Source organism: Paramisgurnus dabryanus, chromosome 3 (genome assembly GCF_030506205.2).
Source record: "Paramisgurnus dabryanus chromosome 3, PD_genome_1.1, whole genome shotgun sequence".
NCBI lineage: Eukaryota > Metazoa > Chordata > Actinopteri > Cypriniformes > Cobitidae > Paramisgurnus > Paramisgurnus dabryanus.
This window is the reverse complement of record NC_133339.1, coordinates 18,578,064-18,601,823: the sequence shown is the minus strand read 5'-3', so window position 1 is coordinate 18,601,823 and position 23,760 is coordinate 18,578,064. Positions and strand designations below refer to the sequence as shown.

General features: G+C 36.7%; 1 protein-coding gene across 1 annotated transcript in view; it reads right to left on the bottom strand.

Annotated features, from left to right (window-relative positions):
* Nucleotides 1–9,588, bottom strand: part of usp43b (ubiquitin specific peptidase 43b) — a 77,121-nt gene extending 67,533 nt beyond the window's left edge. Inside the window, exon 1 of the mRNA XM_065252889.2 lies at nucleotides 8,648–9,588. Coding sequence (XP_065108961.1) covers nucleotides 8,648–9,229 — 582 coding nt within the window. The 5' untranslated portion in view covers nucleotides 9,230–9,588. The remainder of the gene's footprint in view (nucleotides 1–8,647) is intronic.
* Between the last annotated feature and the right edge of the window lie 14,172 nt (nucleotides 9,589–23,760).

The window sequence follows — 23,760 nt, the reverse complement described above, 5'->3', positions numbered from 1 at the left end:
TTTATGTTTATATAATTATTTTCCTTTATGGAGCCTGACAGATGTGGACACAAAAATTCACCCTCTGTGTATGGAAAAAGAATTCCTCGCGGATGGAATTTCTTGTGGGTCAGTGATGTTACTTTTTAAGTGTAACACAAAAGTGTATGTTTAACACTATTAAAGTGGTCTGTGTTTGCTTTGGGACAGACCACTTCATGAAACTGTCTTATTAGGTTTAGTCTCTGTTTGGTTTACAGTACTAAACAGGATTTTTATGCGTTAGGAGCATATAGTCATTGAAGTTAAAAGGGTCAGCCAGATTTCTTCTTTACTCCAGAGTTTTATAGTGTGGTGCTATTAGTAAGTGCACTCATTCCAAGATAACTTGAAAGTGCTTGAAAAACTAAAGTCTCATGGGTTAAAGTCCACATCAAGTTTCACATTACTTCCTCCATTGGCAAATTTTAAATTGTAATGGGGGTTTAACGCAACAAACTTCCTTATTCGGCAAGGTCACATCACTTTCAGTTCAGGTCTTGAGTGTCCTTTCGATAGATAGACAGATTTATGTTTAATTAAAGTCACGATTGCCTTATTTTCCATGTGGTAAAGTATATCTGAGTGAAACCGGCTTCTGAAATGAAATAAGGCAGGGCTGGATTTGAATTTGTCCATCAAGATCTGACTGGATCATTTGTACGTTGTGATTGGCCTGAATACCTCTGACGTCAGCCAGAAATGTGACGCTCCTTACCATGTTAGAAAGATTCGCTCACAATGCAATGCTAACAGGAGTTAACTTACAGGCTGTGAGTCCGAAGCAGGAGGAATTTTGATAATGTCGGTCTTGTCCACATCACCAATCCCAGGAAGTAAACTGTTACATACAATCTGTGTGTTTGATGTAGTCCAAGAAAAGAGATTTATCCTTGAAAAGTGAAGCCTCTGGCTCTTTGATCGCCCCCTGGTGGCTGGCTGCAGTACAACTCATATATCCCGCCCTCTACATTCAAACGAATGGGACTCTGCTCTAAATAAAAAAAATATTTACACTTCCAAATTAAAAGTTTCCGAAAGATGGTTTTGGTCCTTTTAAGTAGTTGTTATCACGCTGATATATGTTCAAGTCTTCATTATTGAGGTAAGTTTCATTTTAGCTTGTAGTTTGATGCTATAGAAACAGGGTGTGTCATTATGATTGGCGTGGTTGAATTGGTCGCGCAAGCATTTGGGCGGAAGTTTGATACCGCGACTCCGCCTCTGGCTCCACGGACGATTCCTTCTGCGAATGCCTTGGCTCCAAACTGACGTTTTTACGTAACATGGCGGCGACCGTTGTCTGACATTTTTTACTTCAATTCATTACCATGGTGGGAGGTGATGTCGCGTCGTCCATCTTTTTTTTATAGTCTATGAGCTGTACAGATTTAAATTTTTTTACGTTAGTCATGTAGTGAGAAAGTGGGTTTAATCCCACCTTCAAAAGAATAAAAATCTAGTTTTATAATAGTATCTGAATCCCCCTAGGGATCCACTCTCAAAGAAGAATACAGAAGAACATATTTCTATGTAAATACGTTATTCATTCAACAAAAAACATTTCATTTAAAATCATGATAAAGAAACTGCTATATATTATACTCCTTGTTGTAGAAAGTAAAGAGAGTTCAAAGTTGATCACAAGGCTTGTGCAAAGTATAACATATTGAACAATCTGTAACATATTATTACCTGACACTTTGGTCTTACTTTGATGTTTGTAAAAGATTTTAGAAATGGATTCCACGGAGGGCTATTGAATTGAGTACTCTTGATTTCCATGTGTTTTTTATATCAGAAACTTGAGATTTCTGCCTGAAGATGTGTAATTTAAAGGCAACCCATGGATAATAGAAGTGCTGGGCATGAACTTTTCCATTTACTTTTATTGTAATAGAAAGTGACATTACATTGTCAAAAAAAAAAGGTACAAAAGCTGTTACTGGGGTGGTACACTTTAAAAGGTCCTGATATGCACCCTTATGTACAAAGGTGTACTTTATGAAAGGGTACCGCACGGTGACAGCTTTTGTACCTTTTTCAGCTGAACAGGCTCATTGGAATTATGTACCTCTGCCTACTTTCGGCATAACCTGAAATACTTTTACTACTACATATTTATTAGGGCTGGGCAAATTTTTTTTATTTTTTGATAAATCGGTTTTTAAAGGTGGTCGATTCAAAATCGATTCTCAAAGAGCAGAATCGATTTTTTTTTCTTTCGTATTTATTTCGGTGCTTAAAATGGTGGTTTCAGGATAGGGATGCTTAACGATTAATCGCGATTAATCGTTAGCAGAATAAAAGTTTTTGTTTTTATCATATATGTGTGTGAACTGTGTATAATAAATTCGTATAAATAAATGTACACACATGCATGTATATGTTTTAGAAATGTTTACGTGTGTATATACATTTGTATATTTATGTATAATTTATATTATATATAAATGTAAATACTTAATATATATAAAAAAATTCTTAAAATTATACATGAATGTGTTCATATTTATATATATACATATTTATAATACACAGTTTACACACATATGTGATGTAAACAAAAACTTTTATTCTGCTAACGATTAATCACGATTAATTGTTTAGCATCCCTATTTCAGGTGCTTCATCGACGTTGATGCCATCTTCACATAAAAAGTCAGAGGTATGGAAGCATTTTAGATTTCGCAAGCAAGATGATGACAACGATAGTGTTGTGGCTTTTAATTTCTATTTTATTAATATAGTATTTGTATTAAATCTATATTCATTGAGTTGAATCGAGAATTGAGTATAAAAACCGACCTGAGAACCGGAATCGAAAATTAAATCGAGAATTGAAATCGAATCGATCCGATAGCTTGCGAATCGAAATCGAATCGATCTGGAACATCTGAATCGATACCCAGCCCTAAAATTTATGCATAATTTATTTCAGGGTTTATTCAAGGTCAAAGCAGGCAATACTGAACATTAACATCGTATATACTTTAGTTCATGCTTGAGTGACTGTGGCGGATAAACAGCTGATTATTGTTGTTACTGTCAGGACTGATTGTGTTTGGCCGAGGTATGTCAATGACTTGTTGTTTACGTGAAGCATTAGGGCTGGGCGGTGTGACGGTATATTTTGTTACCGTGAAATAAATGTCGGACGTAACAGATTTTTCTATTCCGTATATTCTGCAAAATTTAAATAAGTGGGCGTGGCCAACTGTGGACTCCAACATGTTAGACTCTCGAGGCATGTGCAAGTAGCTGCGTTGCCAAATAAAGGAAGCACTTCTCGCGCATAATGCTAATAGGTGTAAAGTTTTCAAAACTTTGCGCAAGCTAAGACAAAACTCGCGTTTATATCAGCTGGAGCGATGTACTGTAGTTTGACGCGCTGTTTGCATTAAAATACAAACATCTTTGATCAGAAAGACGAGAAAGAGACGCCATGGTTAAGGTCTAATAGAAAGTAAAGAGCAACAAGACCTCCTGAAAACAGACTTCATGATCATCACCTTATAGCACCTGTCATATTTATAATATCCATATCTAGAGATCTGTCTCTCATATACAGGTTTTATCCTGTCTGTATAGGTTTGTGCATATATTCATATCGGTTTATTTTACATATTGCCTATTTTTTATGTACTATATGCATAAACACAAAATACAATGCATACTATATAATTGATAGTATATCAAATAAATTGATTTAAAAACAAGATCAAGACAAGATTTGGAAAGAAATGGATTAAAGCACAAACTATAATTTTGAATCAGGATTTACTAAAGATGCGCAGTGGATAATTAGCGCTGAAAAGATTTTCAGATTTTTTTCCACATTTTTTGGGAGATTATTTAAATGATTCACGCAACGCTATTTACTATTGTTTGCACGTGTTCTGCTTATTTGTGACCATTAACTAATTTGCGCTGCTTGACGTAGATTGTGTTGGTCATTATGGAAATCAGCTGTTGCGCCAGTTTTTTTAGTAAATAACCCGCAGATATTACCACTCCCATCGGCGCTTTTTGGAATTGCGCTCTCACGCTAATTTGCACCGTTTAGTAAATCTGGCCCTTAATCTGTTTTTATCCTCTGGGCATTTTCACTTTAACACTAACCCTACAGTACCTTGCCCATATTGTAAAACTGTAGTAAGCATTTAGTTAAAAGCAATAGTATTTCTGCAGATTTTTATATTCCAAAAAGAACTGAAAAACATTTAAACAGTGAAATATACTGTTACCATGAAATAAAATAACTAATTTTATGAAATGGATTTTTGGTAATACCGCCCACCCCTAATCAAAATACATCTATATGATTTACTTGGCTGCGTTGAATTAAAATTAAACCACAAAACGTACAGAAACCAAACGCCTCTAGTGGACATGCCATCGAAAGATGTAGCCATATGCACCTGGAGCAACGTATTTTATCTTATGCGGATTATGCAGAAATAGACATAATAAGTTAGTTTGTTTGAGTTTCAGTTTAAAAGTCAGGTTAAGTTGCAAAAGTAAACAACATCTGAAACCGTTTCTGGTTGTTGCACATGAGGTAGCTTTGTTATGAAACACATAAACAGCGTTACATGGGATCTAAACATTTACAACTGAACGCACCTTCATTAGCTCCCACTCGCCACTTTAATGCGTTCGCTATGTAATTCAGGTCCGTTTCGGCCTAATTACAAAAACTTTGCACTTTACTAAAGCAGATATTAAGCAAATGGAGTTAAACGCAGTGGGAGGTTTAAATTATAGGCTAGAAATCCTGATTGTTTATAGATGGCTGCCCGTAACTGTGGTTAGACACTCATTAACTCTCACAGACGTCTGAGAGTTTATTTATGTTGTCCCCAGATACAAACCCTCCAGACTAGATACCCGGCTCTCTGTCAACACAGGAAAAGGCAAATGAAGGCGTAAAGAGACTAATCTAAATTGATGACATTCAAAATATTAGATTAGGATGATTACGCTCTCTTTGAAAAAGAATCAGGGGAGGAGGTTAATGTTTTTCTGTTGTGACGTGTAAAGAGAAAAGATTTATAACTTTAAGACTAGGTTGGATTCAGTATTACCCCAAAATCATCAAGGCCGCACTATTCTCTATTAAAGTTACTTTTTTTAATAAAGTGGGCACAGCCTCACAATATCACCCAGAGGTATAAAAAGTCATTTTTCATCTATCACAACAGGGGTCTGGACTGGAGCGCTTCTGGGCAATAATTTCAACATTGAAAAGTGAGGTGTGAATAGAACTGGGCCTCTTTTTCCCATCAGACGCATCTCTACCTTATGGCTATGCCATCTCTTCTGTGTAATGCTTTGCCACTGAAATCCATTGTGTGCATGCTTCTACCTGACTGCTATCATCATCAATACCTCAAGACAAATCTCAGATCCATTGTGGAGCTTAAAACGCTGATATAATGAAGTTACAAAACATTTAAACAATTCTATTATAATTTGCTCACTTTCATGTAGTCCTAAACCTGTTCAACCTGTTATATACGTAGACGAATTTGTAGACAATTGTACATATTTACACAAAGACATAATAATAGTCAATATTTTACAACATCATGCTGTCTGCTTTCTCTTTGTCGTGGTATTGTCCTAATTGAATAAAAACTGTGGCAGGTATCAGTCCAGGAAATAAAGAGTTGTTTCAGATTAGGCTTTTGATCAGTACTGAAGCCAGGACTAGGCCTTAGTTTAATAAGGAAATATAACAAACATGCCTTACTAAAACATTACGTGTGTGCAATGTAAGGCAAAGCAAAGAGCACTGATGTATTTTAAGATATGTCAGTGAAAGTTGTTTTCAGTTTTGGACAGCTCTTACATTTATTTTAGTCTAGGACTAGTCTAATCCCTGTCCGGAAAACCGGCCATATAAGTTTACTCTCTTGTGATATATGTGGAAAGTTTCTCGTCATGATTTATGTAGTTGAGAGAGATCATCCTTACTAAAGTATGGTGCACAGACTATAGGTCACAGTTACTGTATGACTCAGTAAGTTAGGAAAGCTTTAAAGAGGACATATCATGAAAATCAGACCTTTTCCATGTTTAAGTGCTATAATTGGGTCCCCAGTGCTTATATCAACCTAGAAAATGTGAAAAAGTTAAACATATTAACTTAGTTGTAGTTAACCATTTTCTGCAACCATGTGAAAAAAAGGCCATTAAAATTTTGGCTCCCCTTGTGATGTCAGAAGGGGATAATACTAATCTGCACTATCCAACCACGGCACTACCATTTAGTCCAGAGATCAATTTAAACATGTTATAATAAATGATCTATATGGTATTTTGAGCTAAAACTTCACATGCGTACTCTGGGGACACCAAAGACTTATTTGACATCTTAAAAGTCTAGTGAAATGTCACCTTTAAGAGACAATTATACTGTAGCTTAATTTAAGTTAAATATTGTTTTTCGTATTACATTTGAAAAAATTGGCATAAACATTCGATGAATGAAGAGATGTATGTTTTGGCAAAGTATGCGTGGATTTGGTGTTGTTTTAGATATTATAGGTGTTACATTACAAGTTGTAATATCCAATACTCTATATGAAAAAAATGTATCACATAAGTTTTATGTGCAGTACTGTTCATTCAATATTCTCTCCCTTACGCTAGACACTTTAACAACCTCACTGCTACACAAACTCAGTAGGAAATACATGTTTACATATATACATCACAGCCTGACAATTATGCCCTTATGTCATTTACACTGTTTACTGTACATTTGCTGTTTATCTGAACGTTTTGTTTTGCACTGTCTCCCTGTACAACTGCGCCTTGTGTTGTTACATGTGTAAACCCAATGCTGTATTTGTATTTATGTTGAGCGTATAGTCAGATTTATTTTAAGTTTAATTTAAGTCTATATTTGGACTCTTTTGGGCAGGGCTTATCCTAGTCCCAGACTAAAATGCACCTTAATTTAAAAACACCTTGTACTTACATATCTTAATATATAAGTGCCATTGTTTTGTCTCTCAAGATGCACACTAGTAGGGATGCACCGATATGGAAATTTTGGCCGATACCGATAACTCTTTATATTTGGGGGCCGATAACCGATATATATATATATATATATATATATATATATATATATATATATATATATATATATAGGCCGATAAATATTCATATTAATTTCACAATGAAAAACTCCCAGACAGCGGACATCTTGTCTTTGCGCTAGACTAGCATACTCTTCTTAAGCCCGCAACACGTGTCATCTTCGTGCTATGTCACAGAAATGAACCAATCAAAACTCCACATGGCCAGCAATGAGCAAGTGAAGTGGTTCAACAAACCGAAATAATCCATCATTTATTGGCTTTCATTTATCGGCCTAATTTTGCTATCAGACCGATAACCGATAATATTAAAAATAAGCAGTTATCGGACGATAACGATATGTTGGCCGATATATCGTGCATCCCTACACACTAGTATTGTTTTTTGTAAGGTTTGTTTGAAAAAACGACTTAAATGTCCTAAAATAACTAAGGCCTAGTCCTGGATTAATCCAAGCCCTGTCTGGAAAACTGCCCCTTAGTTTATACTGTCAGAAAAATAGTCCCTATCTGTCAATGGGGTAGTACCCGTTCAACTAAAAGTACACATTTGCACCAAAAGAGTATATGGTACCAAAGAGTGCATAGTAGTACCTTAAAGATACATATTGGTACCAAATGTGTATTAATCTGTACCACTTAAGGACCTATTTGCATCAGTCCCTACTGAAAAATCCAGCTAAGACCAGCATAAGCTGGTGAGCTGGTTTTAGGTGGTCTCCCAGCTTGGATTTAGCTGGTATTGCTGGTGTAGCAAGCTGGTCTAGCTGTGTTTTGGTCACTTTTTAAGCTGGTCTAGCTGGACTTAGCTGGTCAGGCTGGAAGACCAGCTGACCCACCAGCTTGACCAGCTTTGCAAGGCTGGGAGGGCCATCTTAAACCAGCTCCTGCCATCTTAAACCAGCTAAACCAGCTACCAGCTTATGCTGGTGTTTGCTGTATTTTTGAGTAGGGGTGACAGCTTGGGACCATTTTTGTCATATTTTTCTGACAGTATATGAAGGTAAAGTATTTTAGATGGACCTTATATAACAGGTTAGCTATGTGTAAGTTTATATGTTACATGTATAGTATTGCAGACCTGTGGGATGACATTTCATTTCTTTTGTATGTCTCCACAAATAGCGGAATGACAATAAGCTCACTTGAACTTGTTGTACAGGTTCTACAAGTTCAGCATACTTCTCTCGGTGGCCTTTTAGTATGCGGATGCTTTTCTAAAGAATTAAAAAGAAATGCTGAAACTTAAAAAACCTTGACAAGACGCAGGCTGTTAAAACTTTTGTTGCTGTTGTAAGGCAATCCATGTTTTTTTTCGTAGATTAAAACTTTACAGATTTTGCAGACACTTCCTATCAGTGCACCAGTGCTGTACATACCATAGATGCCTTTCAAAAGAGCTGTCACCTTTGTGCAAACATTTAACCTCGGGTTACTCCAGTGGCGGTACCAATAACAAGTGAATAAACTCGACACATAAGTGACAGATTAGTCATTTGAGGATTAGTGGAGTTTACCTTAAACTCAGCAGAGAGCTGAGGCGTATATTGCAAAGTCCAAAGCGCCCTGACCAGAGCCGCGAGCTGTTCCGTAACTTCCCGATCATGATCATTCCGTACCAACCCGTTCAATTCCATCTGATCCAGTTTATATCGATCCAAGCCCAAATGTTCCGCGAGCAGATCTGTGTTGCTCAAGCACTGCACGACGGCGTTCATAAAGCAGGTGTTCCCGTGATTCTTCAGACCTAACACACCTGGCGTTTTATCTCCGTAAAGCGAAAAGAGTCGCTCTTGCGCGGAGAAGTGCCCGGGAAGCGAGGAACTTTTCCTCACCGGGCAGCCGTCGTCCCTCTTCATCTGTAAGGGGTTTCCGCCGCAAGGTGCGCTTACCCCAAACCCGCCATCGTCATCTTCAGCCTCGGACCGTCCGGTTGTTTCCCTGCCGCCGGTCCAGCTCCCGAAACTTTTCAGAATCCGACTAACCAAACTTTCGACGGATCTGAACGATTTCCTCCGGAATAACTTTCCCGTGAATTTATCCGTGTGCTTGGCGGATGTCTCCGAGTCCACTTTCGCTTTCTTGTCGCGTTTATCCATAGTTTTTCTTTTCCCTTAAACGTCCAATTTGTACAGTGATGTTTTCCTCACCTGTCAAATTGCGTAGCTGCCGCGTCGATATCCAGCATCGTGAATGGCAGCGGCATTTCGCCTCAGGTTTTTCGCTTCGCTCGCTGCTTTCGATTGACTGACAGGTCGCGCGCTCGGTTCGACGATGTGGCTGTCAGCAAGAGAATGATTGACAGCTCGAGCGCGAGCCGTCCTGCAACTTCGTGGCGACGGCGGGAAATTGCAAATGATTGATTCATGGGTCTTTCACAGAGCGGTCAGAACGGCAACCCGTGACGTCAGAGTGCGCGTTTCATCGTTTTGTTCTTGTGCTGCTGGGTTAGAACTATTTTCTATTTATAACTAACGTGGTAAGAAAAGAAAAATTGGATCGAAGCTATTCCTGTGAATTTATATAAATAAATATGCTTCCTGATTTAGCACACGAATGTTATTATTTCTGAGTGTTGTGTACATCTTGTTCGCGCACGCGTGTTTTGAAGAACTTGCTCCTGTAAACATTGCACTTGCTGTATCACATTGTGTACAATAAGCACCGGGTTGTTGTTAGTTATTACTAAAAGCTTTCGCATAAAATTCACAATGTAGAAGAGCCCCCTGCTGTTAAGCCAACAGATTACAAGTTATCTAGATATCTTATTACAAGATATCTTTATCTGAACACTGTACATTATTTTAGTTATTTTTGAGCTGTTTAACTGAATTAAAGGGATAGTTCACCCAAATATGAAAATCCTATCATAATTTACTCACTCTCATGTTGTTACAAACCTGTATAAATTTAGTAGTTTGAGAAATGTTTGTAACAAAAACATTAATGAGCCCCATTTACTTTCATAGTGTTTTTTATTCCTACTATGGAAGTGAATGGTGCTTATGATCAAACATTCCTCAAAATATCTTCCTTCGTGTTCATCAGAATAAAGAAATTTATACAGCTTTATTACCACAAGAGAGTCAGAAACTTATTACAGAAGTTTCATTTTTGGGTGAACTGTCCCTTTAAGTCTAATTAAATCAAAATAATTTAAATATGTGTGTCCTGTGTTGTCTCATGTAGCACCTGGTTCTGGAGAAGCATTAGTTTGTGTACAATTTGGCTACAAAAAATAAAAAATAATAAAAAAAAGTCTGGTCACTAATTACATCTTCAATCATGTAATTAGGTTATTGTTGACTCTCACCAAAAATTACTTAACTTACTTCATTACTAATTACTTTCTAAATCCTATTCAGTAAATGATACAAAGACTGGCTTGAAATGGTTTGAATAAATCATGTAACGTACATCAATTATTTTGGTCACACTTTTTAAGGTCACTATTAACTATTAATAAACTCAAAATTACTACTTATTAAAGGGGACATTTCACAAGACTTTTTTAAGATGTCAAATAAACATTGAGTGCTTTGGTCTTCCCAGATATGTGAAGTTTTAGCTCAAAATACCATATAGATAATTTATTATAGCATGTTTAAATTGCCACTTTGTAGGTGTGTGCAAAAATGTGCCACTGTGGGTGTGTCCTTTAAAATGCAAATGAGCTGATCTCTGCACTAAATGGCAGTGCCGTGGTTGGATAGTGCAGATTAAGGGGCGTATTATCCCCTTCTGACATCACTAGGGGAGCCCAATTTCAATTACCTATTTTTTTCACATGCTTGTGGAGAATGGTTTACCAAAACCAAGTTACTGAGTTGATCTTATTCACATTTTCTAGGTTGACACGATTATAGCACTTAAACATGGAAAAAAAAACAGATTTTCATGATTAGTCCCCTTAAATACTTAGTATAGTAGTTGTTAAGTTTAAGTATTGGTAGGAATTGGGTAGGATTTGCAGAATCATGCATTAATATGTGCTTTTAAGTACTAATAATCAGCCAATATATTAATAATTATTATTACTAATTACTAATATAATAACTATTAATTATTAGTACTATGTTAATAGTACTATTAATGCTAATAACCAACCAGTTAATAGTGAGAATTGTAAGCTACACTGTGTGTTAGCATTATTCTTATTAACTCACCAAAATATTAAAATTGAGAATGATACATAAGAAAACATGCATTTTAACACTAGACTTTTGAATTTAATATTAAATCCACTATTGTATAATATACAAATGACACAGTCCATACACAATATTTAGTTCAATTACATCAGAAGTACAACTGAAATTAAATTACTGGAAAAATAAGAGTAATCCTTTATTTTACTTTATAAAGGAAAAAGTAACTTATTACTTAGTAACTAGTTAAATCCAACCATGTTCTCATCCTACAGTACATAAACAGCTTAGCCTTATCCATGTGCAACACTGAATCAGTAAAACAGGTTGATGTGGATTAGTATTGGTGCATCTCTCCCACGATGCTTGCTGTGTCCTGATGGCATGTGTCAGCTATATCCTCTGATTCACCCCACACCTTCAGTGGTTTATCATCACGTCTTGAGCTCAGTCAGAGCTGAACCAATGCTCGCTGAGCAATAAGACCGAATTTAGTCAGAAACCCAGACCACCTACAGTTTTCCATTTCTACTTTAAATAAAGGGCCAAAGCACTGAGGTAGTTTTTAAACTAACACTGTCCTCTTTACATTTTAATAAGCAGAGTTGCATGACAGTAATGGCTAAAATTGTTTATTTTTAGCCTTCAGGTGCCTAAGTGTTTTTTTATACTCAGACCTATTATGCAAATGAGGTAAATGTATCACACTTTTATTTACTCTAGTACTCTGTACTTGAAGTCATTTGTGTGTATGAAAGAATCTGTAATTGTCTCTGGGCAGGCAGCTTTCTGCTTTTCAATGACATCTCTTTGAAAAAGAGCATATTCACAGACAACAGTTATTTTTAGTTTAGTTTTCCAGTTCTATAGTTGTATAACAATGCTTGAAGGCATACTATTAATGTTAAATGCACTGCATATGTGAACAGGATGCTTTGGTGTGCAACAAAATCCATGGTATGAAAATGAAAAAGCAGCTACAGTATTAGATTTATATATATATATATATATATGGGTTTATATATTTAGTAGGAAACTGAGTCTGGTCTGGTTTGCCAAATCACTGTGGTTTGGTGTACGGTGAGCTATCATTAGCCTAAATTAAGAGGAAATGAAGAAGCAATACTGGGGTAAGTATATTAGACATGATGAGGTCTGGTCTAAAACAACCATTATCTCCAAATAGTTGCTATTAATGTCTTTATCTTTACTATTTTCTAAACAAGCTGCGTAGACCAAATTGTCTGAGTGGTAATAAAGAGTTTTTATTGGACTATAAAAAAATTGTAAGTAATCTCTTCTATGTGATAGAATTGGTGGGACATTGTGTTAGCTGTGAGTTCCTGGGTTTGATTATCAGGGAACCCACATATAATGTATAGCATTACAATGCATTATATATTGTTTTTTTTCACGCATGCAAATAATACAATTAAAAAGAAATGAGACAATGCATAAGTGTTATAAATACAGGAGAGATTAATTGGGACTATATAATACAATATAAGTTTTACATTATTATGTATTTTTGGATCTATCTGCCACGGTCAATCACTGAATCCTCCTGTCGACCCTCATGTCTATGTGTGTCTCTTGCACAGAGCTTCTATAGTTCAAGTCGTACCCCTCAGATAGGTCATTTCTGGTATCCTGGAGAGGTGACATCTCCGAACCCCAACGTCTTGATACCGGGGTGCCTCAAGGCTCTATGCTTGGACCGCTGCTCTTTTCGATATATACATGACATCCCTGGGCTCAGTCATTCGAAAACATGGCTTTTCCTACCACTGCTATGCAGACGACACTCAGCTCCACTTGTCGTTCCACCCACGGTTTCTGCCCGCATCTCGGCATGCCTGAGGGACATCTCACTCTGGATGAAGGATCACCATCTTAACCTTGTGAAGACAGAACTGCTTGTCATATCATCTTTACCAAAGATTCAGCACAAACTTTCCATTCAGCTAGGTTCCTCGACCATCACGCCTTCCAGGACGGCCAAAAACTTGGGAGTGGTCATTGATGATCAGCTTTGCTTCACGGAGTATGTTGCCAGCACCGCTCGCTCTTGTAGATTCATCCTGTACAATATTAGGAAAATTAGACCTTTCTGCTATGCAAGTCCTGGTCCAAGCTCTTGTCCTGTCCAGCCTGCACGACCAAACCCCTACAGATGATTCAGGACACAGCGGCAAGAGTGGTCTTCAATGAGCCAAACAGTGCACACATCATTCCTCTCTTTGTCAAGTTACACTGGCTTCCTATAGCAGCTCGCATCAAATTTAAAGCTCATGCTCCCAGACTTTAAAACCACCACTGGGTCAGCACCCCCTTACCTTCACTTACTTATAGAGCGTTATGTACCCTCTCGATCCCTGCGCTCTGCCACCGAGCGACGGCTTGTGGTGCCATCTCAAAAAGGGAAAAAAACACAAGCGTGTACCTTCTCAGGAGCTGTCCCACAACTGTGGAATGATCTGCCGGTCATGACACGATCTGCTGACTCTGTAGCTGTCTTTGAGACTCGGCTAAAAACCCATCTCTTCCGCCATTACCTCACTTCCTAATAACGGACTTACTTTCTTTCTCTATTTACCTTTATCGCTACATTTTAAAAAAAAATTACTAAACCCTTGGCTATGTATATTTTGTTGGACTTGATGAGACTATTTCCAGTGCACTTATGTATTGCTGTTCTTGTGTTGCTATAATTGCTTCTATTGTTTACCTCACTTGTAAGTCGCTTTGGACAAAAGCGTCTGCTAAATTACTAAATGTAATGTAAATGTAAATGTATTCTCAAGTTTTGTTAACACCAAACTGATCAACTGTGCAAGTGGTTCATGTTAATTCATTGTGCATTAACTTAACAATAACACATACAACTTTGTAGCTCGGCTGGCAAAGCATTGCATTTTCGGCACAAAAGGTCATGGGTTTGAGCCCAGGGGACACAGATAATGATAAAAATGTATACGTTGTAATGCATTATGAGTCACTTTTGATTTAAAATGTTTTAGTAAATGTTGAAATTAACATTGAAGGGAGAGTTCACCAAAAATAAAAATGTTACAAACCTGTATACATTTATTTTTCTGCTAAACACATAATATTTTTGTAATCAAGCAGGAAACAGGAGCACCATTGACTTCCATAGCAGGGATAAAAATAGCATGAAAGTCAATGGTGCTCAAAAACTGTTTTATTACAATGATTAAAATATCTTCTTATATATCGTTCAGGTTTGTATACAGGTTTGTAAAAACTTAGGGAGTTAGTAAAAGATGACAGAATTTCAATTTTGGGTGAACTATTAATTTAACAAAGATTATTAAATGCTTTAGAAATATTATTCATTCAGTTTTTGTTAATCAACATAGTTAACCAATATTTACAAACGTAACCTTATTATAAAGTGTTAGCAAAATATCTCAAATATCCCAAAAAAAGCAATCAGGTGCATAAAACTATGACTTAGCTTGCAGCGCCCCCTAGTGGTACGTCAAGAAAGTGCGCGAGTCAGCACAGCAGTGCTGAAAGCAGATTTTTAATTCAGTTATAATTCAGTATATTGCCCTCTTGCCCTCTTTTATTCTTGAGCTTTCTTAAACGTGATTTTTTTATTGATTTAAAAAAAATACATGCACGAACTACCTATGATGCTAGACAGAAAGTTGCAAAAGGTTAAACATGCTTTGAAGATTGTGCAATGCTGGACAAACCTTAGTTAATGAACACTCCTGAGTATAAATTACACATTTTTTCTTTTTCCTTTGATCCCATGCAAAATGCATTCTGAATTTATCTTTTAGCCCCTCTGTGTATTTAACTCTCCATCTCTGCTGTGAAGTCAAACGAACATGAGATTCATAACGTCTAATTATTCATTTGACTGAAATAAAAAACATGCTATCTAATTGTGAGTACATTTCAAAGAAGAATCTCATGAATTTTAGATATAAAGTTATACTTCTCCTTTTCAAATCCACTTTTTCTTCTTGAGCCACTACTAAGTCTGAATTATCAGTGTGCTTCATAAGTCTACGGTATATGCAATGTACAGTTATGCATAATATATTGTGACCCTTTGCTCTCTGACACCTCTATACAGCCAAAAGTTCATACTGATCATCCCACTGCTTAGAATCGGACATATAAGGGTCAGGACTGGAGTCAAATTCAGTGTAGACCACCCACCTCAAAGCACAAAACCCATTCAATGCAACATACATTTGACAGAAGACCCCAACAACCTTATGTGATAAATGACCATAAAAGAGCCATAAAGCTGTTTCAAACAAAGCAGCTCTTCACGTTCCAGATAAAAGACAGTTCTGAGGCATCGCGTATAGGATTCAGGGTAAATGAAAACGGCATAAAGGATGACTTTCAGCTTGCTTTTCAAGATACTCATATGTGTGGGAGAGGACATGACAAGGCAGACACACAGAACGTATCAAACAGATCTCTATTCAGCAACGACTGGAATATATTGACCCTAATAAATCATGTGGAAATATTAGTGTTGTAAAGTTTCCTAAAAGCTTAAGAAATGTGTAACTCAAAATCTAGCACATGTAAAAGGCAAATTTGAAATATCTGATGTCTATAAAGATGATCAAATACTACAAAACTCAAAGATTCAGAGATTACAGTTTTTCTTAGTCGCTTTGGAGTATTTCTCGAATCATTCTTAAAGTGTGGTGGTGGATGTCTTGCAAAAGCCTGAACTTGTTTAAAATCTTTAGTTCATCTCTCCAAAGTACAATTTTTTTTGTCAGTGAACATGTCAGTCCCATCAAAATGACCAAAAAAAAGTTTGTGTTCAGTCAAAATGTTTAGTTATGTTGTCAATATACCATGTGTACACAGTTATGTGTCAGTATTTTTTGATGTTCAGCCTTTTTTCGTAAACAAATTAGACATTGTGATTAAAAAAAAAAAATCATATTTTACAGTAGAAATAAAAATACAAATTTAAAAAAGTTTCACTGTACACTTTAAAAATGTCAAATTTCTGTAACTCAAAATTTCAAGATTCACTTGACAACAATTTATCAATTAAGTTTTTTTAACAAAAGACTAAAATGGAAACCTATGGAAATAAAACATATGGAAAACATGCTCAACAGATTATGACACAATGGTCAACAATTTTGCATGACATGACTTGTACGATGAACTAATTCTTTAATGTTTTAAGGTGTAAGACTATTTAGCAGAAACCAGTACAATGTATTTTGATGAAAATTACATATGCAATCAAAAATGTAGCAAAAACAGTAGTTGTGCATAATAATCAAAAGTGTGGACACTGCTTGAGTATTTTAGTTACATTTTCCAAGCATCTGTGCTTTATCTTGGGGAAAAAATTACTTTACTTTACTAATTTTTTTTTTACTACATTCTAAAGCATAGAATCATACTGTGTATTCCTTTTATATTGCACATTAAAATTGATTTAATACCTAATTACATAAAAATTGTGTACTTTTACTTTTCTTGAGTAAAAGTAAAAAATTACTGAAAAAAATGATTCATTCAATTTACTCAATTTTTTAAGGTAAGTGATAGCAATCAATTTATTTAAGCTACATTTAAACAAAAACAATTAGTAAAATAAAATAAAATAAAATAAAAAACTTTTATTTAAATGTAGCTTAAATAAATTGATTGCAACCAATTACTTTAAAAAATTGGGTATATTGAATGAATAATTTTTTTTTCAGTGTAAATGTTTAATGTACTTAAATATTAAATATAAGGCAAAAACTTAAAATTATGAAATGTAGTGGAGTAAAAATTATGATAATATGCTTTGGAATGTATGTTTTCCAAAGAAAAACACTGATAAAATACGAATACTTAAAAATGTATTTTATACTTAAGTAGTGTCCGCCTCTGATAATAATCTGCATGATTGTATCAAAGCATTTGCAATGAGAATTTGCTTTTATGTTGTGCACAAATGACGTGATAATGTGGAGGTTAAACAAAGTGTTCTTAATTTCTGATCTGAGAAATGCTCCAAAGCAACTGAGAAAAACTGCAAGATGAACTAAATAGGGTGTAATTTGCATAAAATGCATGCTGTATTTCTACCAACAGGGGGCAGTATACTGAAAGAAATGAGGATGTTGGTAGCCTTCGACATCAAATTTTTTTCCATGTAATTTTTTGTCAGCTTGATCAGTAGATTGCATAATCTTGTCTGTTGAGTGAACTTTTTATTCAAAATCACAACATAATAAAAACTTGCATGTAACATTTATTAAAAAAAACAATAATTAAACATCTTTTTTTGTGCTAAATAGAAGAAAGAAAGTCATACATGTTTACAACAACATGAGGGTGAGTAAATGATGAAAGATTTTTCATTTTAAGGTGAACTATCCCTTTAAACAAACAACTCAAATCAAACCATACAGTTTTTTTCTAAACATTATGCTACAACAGGGCTAGGCATTCCTGGTGAGGGCCAATGTCCGGCAAAGTTTAGCTCCAACCCTAATCAAACAAACCTGAAAATCCCAATCAAAGGCTTCAGTATGAATTGGAAATGACATTCAGGTGTGTTTGATTAGAGCTGGAGCTAAACTTTGCAGGACAGTGGCCCTCCAGGACCAGCAATGCCCACCCCTGAGCTACAAGGACAAATTGGTATGATTTGCAAATAATAAACACTTTTTTATACGATTGTTATTTATATATTATATTATTTTGTAATGATTTTGAATGAAAAGTTCAACTCTTCAGCAACTTGATTCCAGATTCAACATGGATATTGCGAATGTAATCCAGACATGATAAAGAATCCTAAATCTTGTCGTTTCGATCATATCTGTTCCCTGTTTTTTAACTCTGGGTGACCCCGGGTGAGAAGACTGTCCGGTCTACATGCAGCTCTGTTGCTGTTTCACGCTCAAATAATCAAAGTTGCCTAATCTGACTCATTCCAGATCTGTTTGCAAACACGTTTATTTAAGCCAAGCCAAAAGATAAAAGAATATTAAATTAGACTTCCCGGTTGGCCTCTTTCCATGCAACACTCTATTGTAAAGAGCCAAATGCAAGCTGGGCCTAATCAGCTGGACTCCAATGCTTGGATACACTTGATCGGTTAAGTGGATAACCACAGGTAATTATTGAAATAAGCTTATAGTTTATATAGCATGAGAACAGAGGTTTACAATAGTGTTAAAAAAATGGATGGTTGTTAGTATATTCTTGTCTGTGTTGTGAGAGGTTTAGGGTTTGATATATGATGAAACCACAATCCTAAGTCATTTTAAGCCCACGTGAGCTCTCACTTGGAAAGGTTTCTTTTTGTGAATGCACCGATCTTCAAAGAGACAAAAGCATAGCATATGTGACCCATGACATATTTTAATGTAATAGCAAATGAACTGCCTCATTGTTTGTCATTTCACAACTAGGTCATTGTAATATCACTTTTAAACGTCGGCCAGATGTTCAGCGTTTACCCGCACAATCCCATGGAAGTGTTATCGCTTTTATCTTTGCCATGTTTGGTCTGTAGCTGTGATCTCTAATAGAAATGTACCTGTAATACCTATAATACATGTAATGTTCATTTAGGTCAGCCAAAAGAGAAAAAGATACAGTTGGTGCAAATAAACATGTGTGCACTACTACATCGAATAGTCCAATGTAGTAAATGTTTCGAGTTAGCTTTGAATAATACAGTACAGCATTATAAAAACATAGAGCGCACACTGCATGTTTTCAACCTGTTGTAAGATTGTACAGTGTAAACATATGTAAACAAGAGTAAATGTGTACAGTGTTAGGAGAGGTCACCAGAAATTTAACAATTGTAATGGTACCTGCTTTAAAGCCCACAATGTAGAAAGAAGAAAAATGTCGAAAATGTAATTATTCACAGAGTACAATTACAACAGTGTGTGCTGAGGTCAGGGTAATTTGGTTAAAATAAGTTGACAGTGATACGACCCAGACTACTACATTTCTTCATCCTTTAACCTTCAGAAGACTTGACAAAAGAGGGTTTCTGAACACGAGAGTCTGTACAGATGAACTTGGACTTCAGGCTTCGAAAGGAATCAACTTATAATTTGTGCAGCATTAAGATTCAGATGGGGAGACAGAAACATTTTGGGGTGGAAATATGTTGCTTTGTTCTTCAGTGCAATTATATAAATGTGTTGGAACACATCGAGTCATTTGTGGTGAATTTAAGGCTGAAATCTGTTGTGCAGATTGTACAGTAATGTTCACAGGAGGACTTATCAAGCAAAAACACACAAGATACCATCTGAAAGAATGAGAAAATATTGTAGTGTACTTGGTATTTACTATAGTAAAACTTCTAGACACTATAGTATTTTTGAACCCTTACCCATAGCAAATATACTACAGTATTTATTTATCTGTAAATTAAATGGTTCTTGCCATGAAGGCAGGGCTGGACTGGGACAAAAAAATCGGCCCTGGCATTTTGGCCCAGACCGGCCCACTACATAGGATCACAAATAACACCCATCTTTGTGCAAACTTGACTACCAACTCCATATAATGATTAATTAAAAAAGTATAAGAGCTGACACGTGACATTACAATAAATGCAAGCACTGTAAATGGCTTTGCCGGTTTTAAAAATCTGCCAATTGTCTTAGCCAGTGAGTGCACAATGTTTAAACTAACCATTCTGACCACCTTATGATAACACTGAGACCTGATAAATGTTACAATAAAGTCGCAGACTCGCGGCAGAGCCATGAGTCCCATTACAGTGTGTGCAGAATATTTTGATCACTTTTTTTCTGAACAACTTTTACAAACTCCAAACTACAGTAATTTTAATAACCATCATTCATTTTGTATATATCTTTTCCTTTCATCTTATTTTATGCCCTTGCTGCCCGAATCAGGATTTCTTGTCTAATGGTCACACCTCAATTTTGCAATTTCCATTAATGGCATCTTTCTTATGGACATCAAATAATGAATTTCCAGTGTGTGTGTGTTAAACATTTTTTGGCAAAAAAATGTGCCTAATAATTCTGCACACTTGAATATAAGGTGCTTTTTTTCTTCAGCCAGCCATCATTAACAATAATGTATTACTTGTAAATGCTTTATTTACAAAATTGATGGTAGTTATTAAGATTAATTTGTTTTGAAATTAGTAAAATATGTTTGATAAAAACTGTGATCAAAAGTTTGATGTAGCCACAAATCTAACGACAGTGTTTTAAAAGCAGTTCTGCTTACCGCACGTTCACTCGCTTCTCGTCTCTTATTTTGATAGAAGCACACTGACGCTGCATGCTTCATAAAATGCCCTAAAAGTTGTGATTGGGCTAGCCAAATGTCAAATAAAAAGGAACCAATGGGCTGCTGATTAGGTGTCTCCTGGGCCAGTCTGTCTAAAAAAAAATGAACATCTAATTACGCTAACTTTTTTGGAAAATGCAGTTGCCACCGCGGCTTATAGCGCCATTAATGAATTATGTAAAAACAAAAACAAAGAAAGAAAGAAAGCAACGGGCTGCGTTGCCCGATGTACGAGTGTTATGGGCTGGTCAGACAAACCCCCTCTGTTTCTTGTGTCGGATGCAGTCTACACTGGGAGGGATGGAGCCTGTTAAGAGATTATTGGGCCAGCCTAGTGTCAGTATGGAAAATGAACCAATGGGCCGCTGTCCTTGCTTTATGGGCCGGTTGTTGGCCAATTAAAAAAAAATCATATATCTACCGGCCCCCAAGTGCGTCGGCCCACCGGGCATTTGCCCGGAATGCCAGATTACCAGTCCAGCCCTGCATGAAGGTAGACATACATGTTGGAATAAGACTCATAAACAAGTAAATACATGTAAAGTACGTTTAGTCAATTTAATTTAGTCTATACTCAACAATACTGTAGCATACAGTATATATCAACACGTAAGGAATAATTGAATTATTTTAAAATAATGCACACCCAAGGTGTAGTGCCTTTACACCATTGTGAATTATTTTCAAAGGACTGGAGCCAGTTATTCTTCCTCTTATACCACGGTTACCACAAAAATTGCTCTGGTGCCTATTTTGAAGACATTTGAAAGGTTAGGTGTGCGGTTTACAGAAAAATAATTAACACCCATGGGAACATTTCTCAGCCAATCAGAATTAAGCATTCAACAGACACGTCATATAACGTGTATTAATTACTATGCTATAGCCTATTACAGCATACTTTGCAGTTTACTATAAGTTTACTATAATTCGATTCACTATATACAGAATACTACAAGAATTTATTAAAAAGTGTAGTAAATACTATAACATACTTTATAGTAGTGTTGTAGTCAAGACCACCTAAACCGAGACCAAGTCATGACCAAGACCAAGACAGGCCGAGACCGAGACAAGACCACGACTTTAAAGGGTCGAGACCAAGTCAAGACCAATACCAAGACAGGCCGAGACGGGCCGGTCTGAGTATTTCACAATCTGCTAAATTACTGGGATTTTCACCGACAACCATTTCTAGGGTTTACAAAGAATGGTGTGAAAAGGGAAAAACATCCAGTATGCGGCAGTCCTTGTTGATGCTAGAGGTCAGAGGAGAATGGGCCGACTGATTCAAGCTGATAGAAGAGCAACTTTGACTGAAATAACCACTCGTTACAACCGAGGTATGCAGCAAAGCATTTGTGAAGCCACAGCACGCACAACCTTGAGGCGGATGGGCTACAACAGCAGAAGACCCCACCGGGTACCACTCATCTCCACTACAAATAGGAAAAAGAGGCTACAATTTGCACAAGCTCACCAAAATTGGACAGTTGAAGACTGGAAAATGTTGCCTGGTCCGATGAGTCTCGATTTCTGTTGAGACATTCAGATGGTAGAGTCAGAATTTGGCGTAAACAGAATGAGAACATGGATCCATCATGCCTTGTTACCACTGTGCAGGCTGCTGCTGGTGGTGTAGTGGTGTTGGGATGTTTTCTTGGCACACTTTAGGCCCCTTAGTGCTAATTGGGAATCGTTTAAATGCCACGGCCTACCTGAGCATTGTTTCTGACCATGTCTATCCCTTTATGACCACCATGTACCCATCCTCTGATGGCTACTTCCTGCAGGATAATGCACCATGTCACTAAGCTCGAATCCTTTCAAATTGGTTTCTTGAACATGACAATGAGTTCACTGTACTAAAATGCCCCCCACAGTCAGCAGATCTTAACCCAATAAAGTATCTTTGGGATGTGGTGGAACGAGAGCTTCGCGCCATGGATGTGCATCCCACAAATCTCCATCAACTACAAGATGCTATCCTATCAATATTGACCAACATTTCTAAAGAATTCTTTCAGCACCTTGTTGAATCAATGCCACGTAAAATTAAGGCAGTTCTGAAGGTGAAAGTGGGTCCAACACAGTATTAGTATGGTGTTCCTAATAATCCTTTAGGTGAGTATATAATACAATTTAAATACGGTAACGTATACTACAGTATAGTATAACAAGTATACAGATGCTGTTATCCAGAGCTGTTCGGCCATCACCTGTGCTGTGTGAGTGGACTGAGAAAAAGATTCAGAATCTTATCAACCGCAATCTGTGCGAAAACACCAAGGGAGCGAATCTTCCTCGGTCAGCAAGCTGTGTGTATGGCACCGACTGGATTGAAAGTAAATCACATTTTCTGGCAGCTGGGTAGTGTGTGATATACAGCATGCCACTGGACAGAAAAGCCTGGAGCTCATGGTTTTCAACTTTGAAGTTATGGCATTAGTCTGGGACTTGAAGGGTTTATCTCTGCAGGCGATGAAGGGAAGATGTGGACTTAGATGAGATGGATGTGGTTATATCTAGTGGTCAAAAATTTGATCTTGATATCCCACCGCAGTTGATTTTATAAAGCTTTGCAGTCGTGTTGAGTAGAAACTTCTTCAGTAAACTTGCAATGCATTTTTATGTGCACGTTAAGGGGGCTGATGGTACATCTTGACCTCAAAAAAGCCACTTCAGTTGTCAGTAGACATAGACATGCATTCTATACTACAATGAATAACTGCAGTAATGGCCGTGTAAGTGCTCTCGCCAACACGCGGATGATGCATTATGACGGCTCTACACCGCATTTAAACTGTTCTGAGAATGGGTGAGAACTAACAACAAAGAGTTCAGTGAAAATGGAGCAGAAAAAAGGTGACAGGGGAAAAGAAATAGCTATGTGTAAAAATAATTTCATACATCAACTCCTGGCCGGAGTTCAAACCTGTCTTTGTAGGCCGTACTCATGCATATTCTGTCTCATGTTCATTCATCGATCTCGCTTGTCCTCCAGGGTGTCGAGCACCTGGGTGATCCAGTGCTGTGTGTTATTTTTGCACCCGTGAGGTTGTGCAGAAGAGTAGTGGCAAGAATCAGGGCGAATTGAGAGTTGAAAAATATGAACTTTGGCAGATTTTTGTGTCGCGTTAACTAGGGATGCTAAACAATTAATC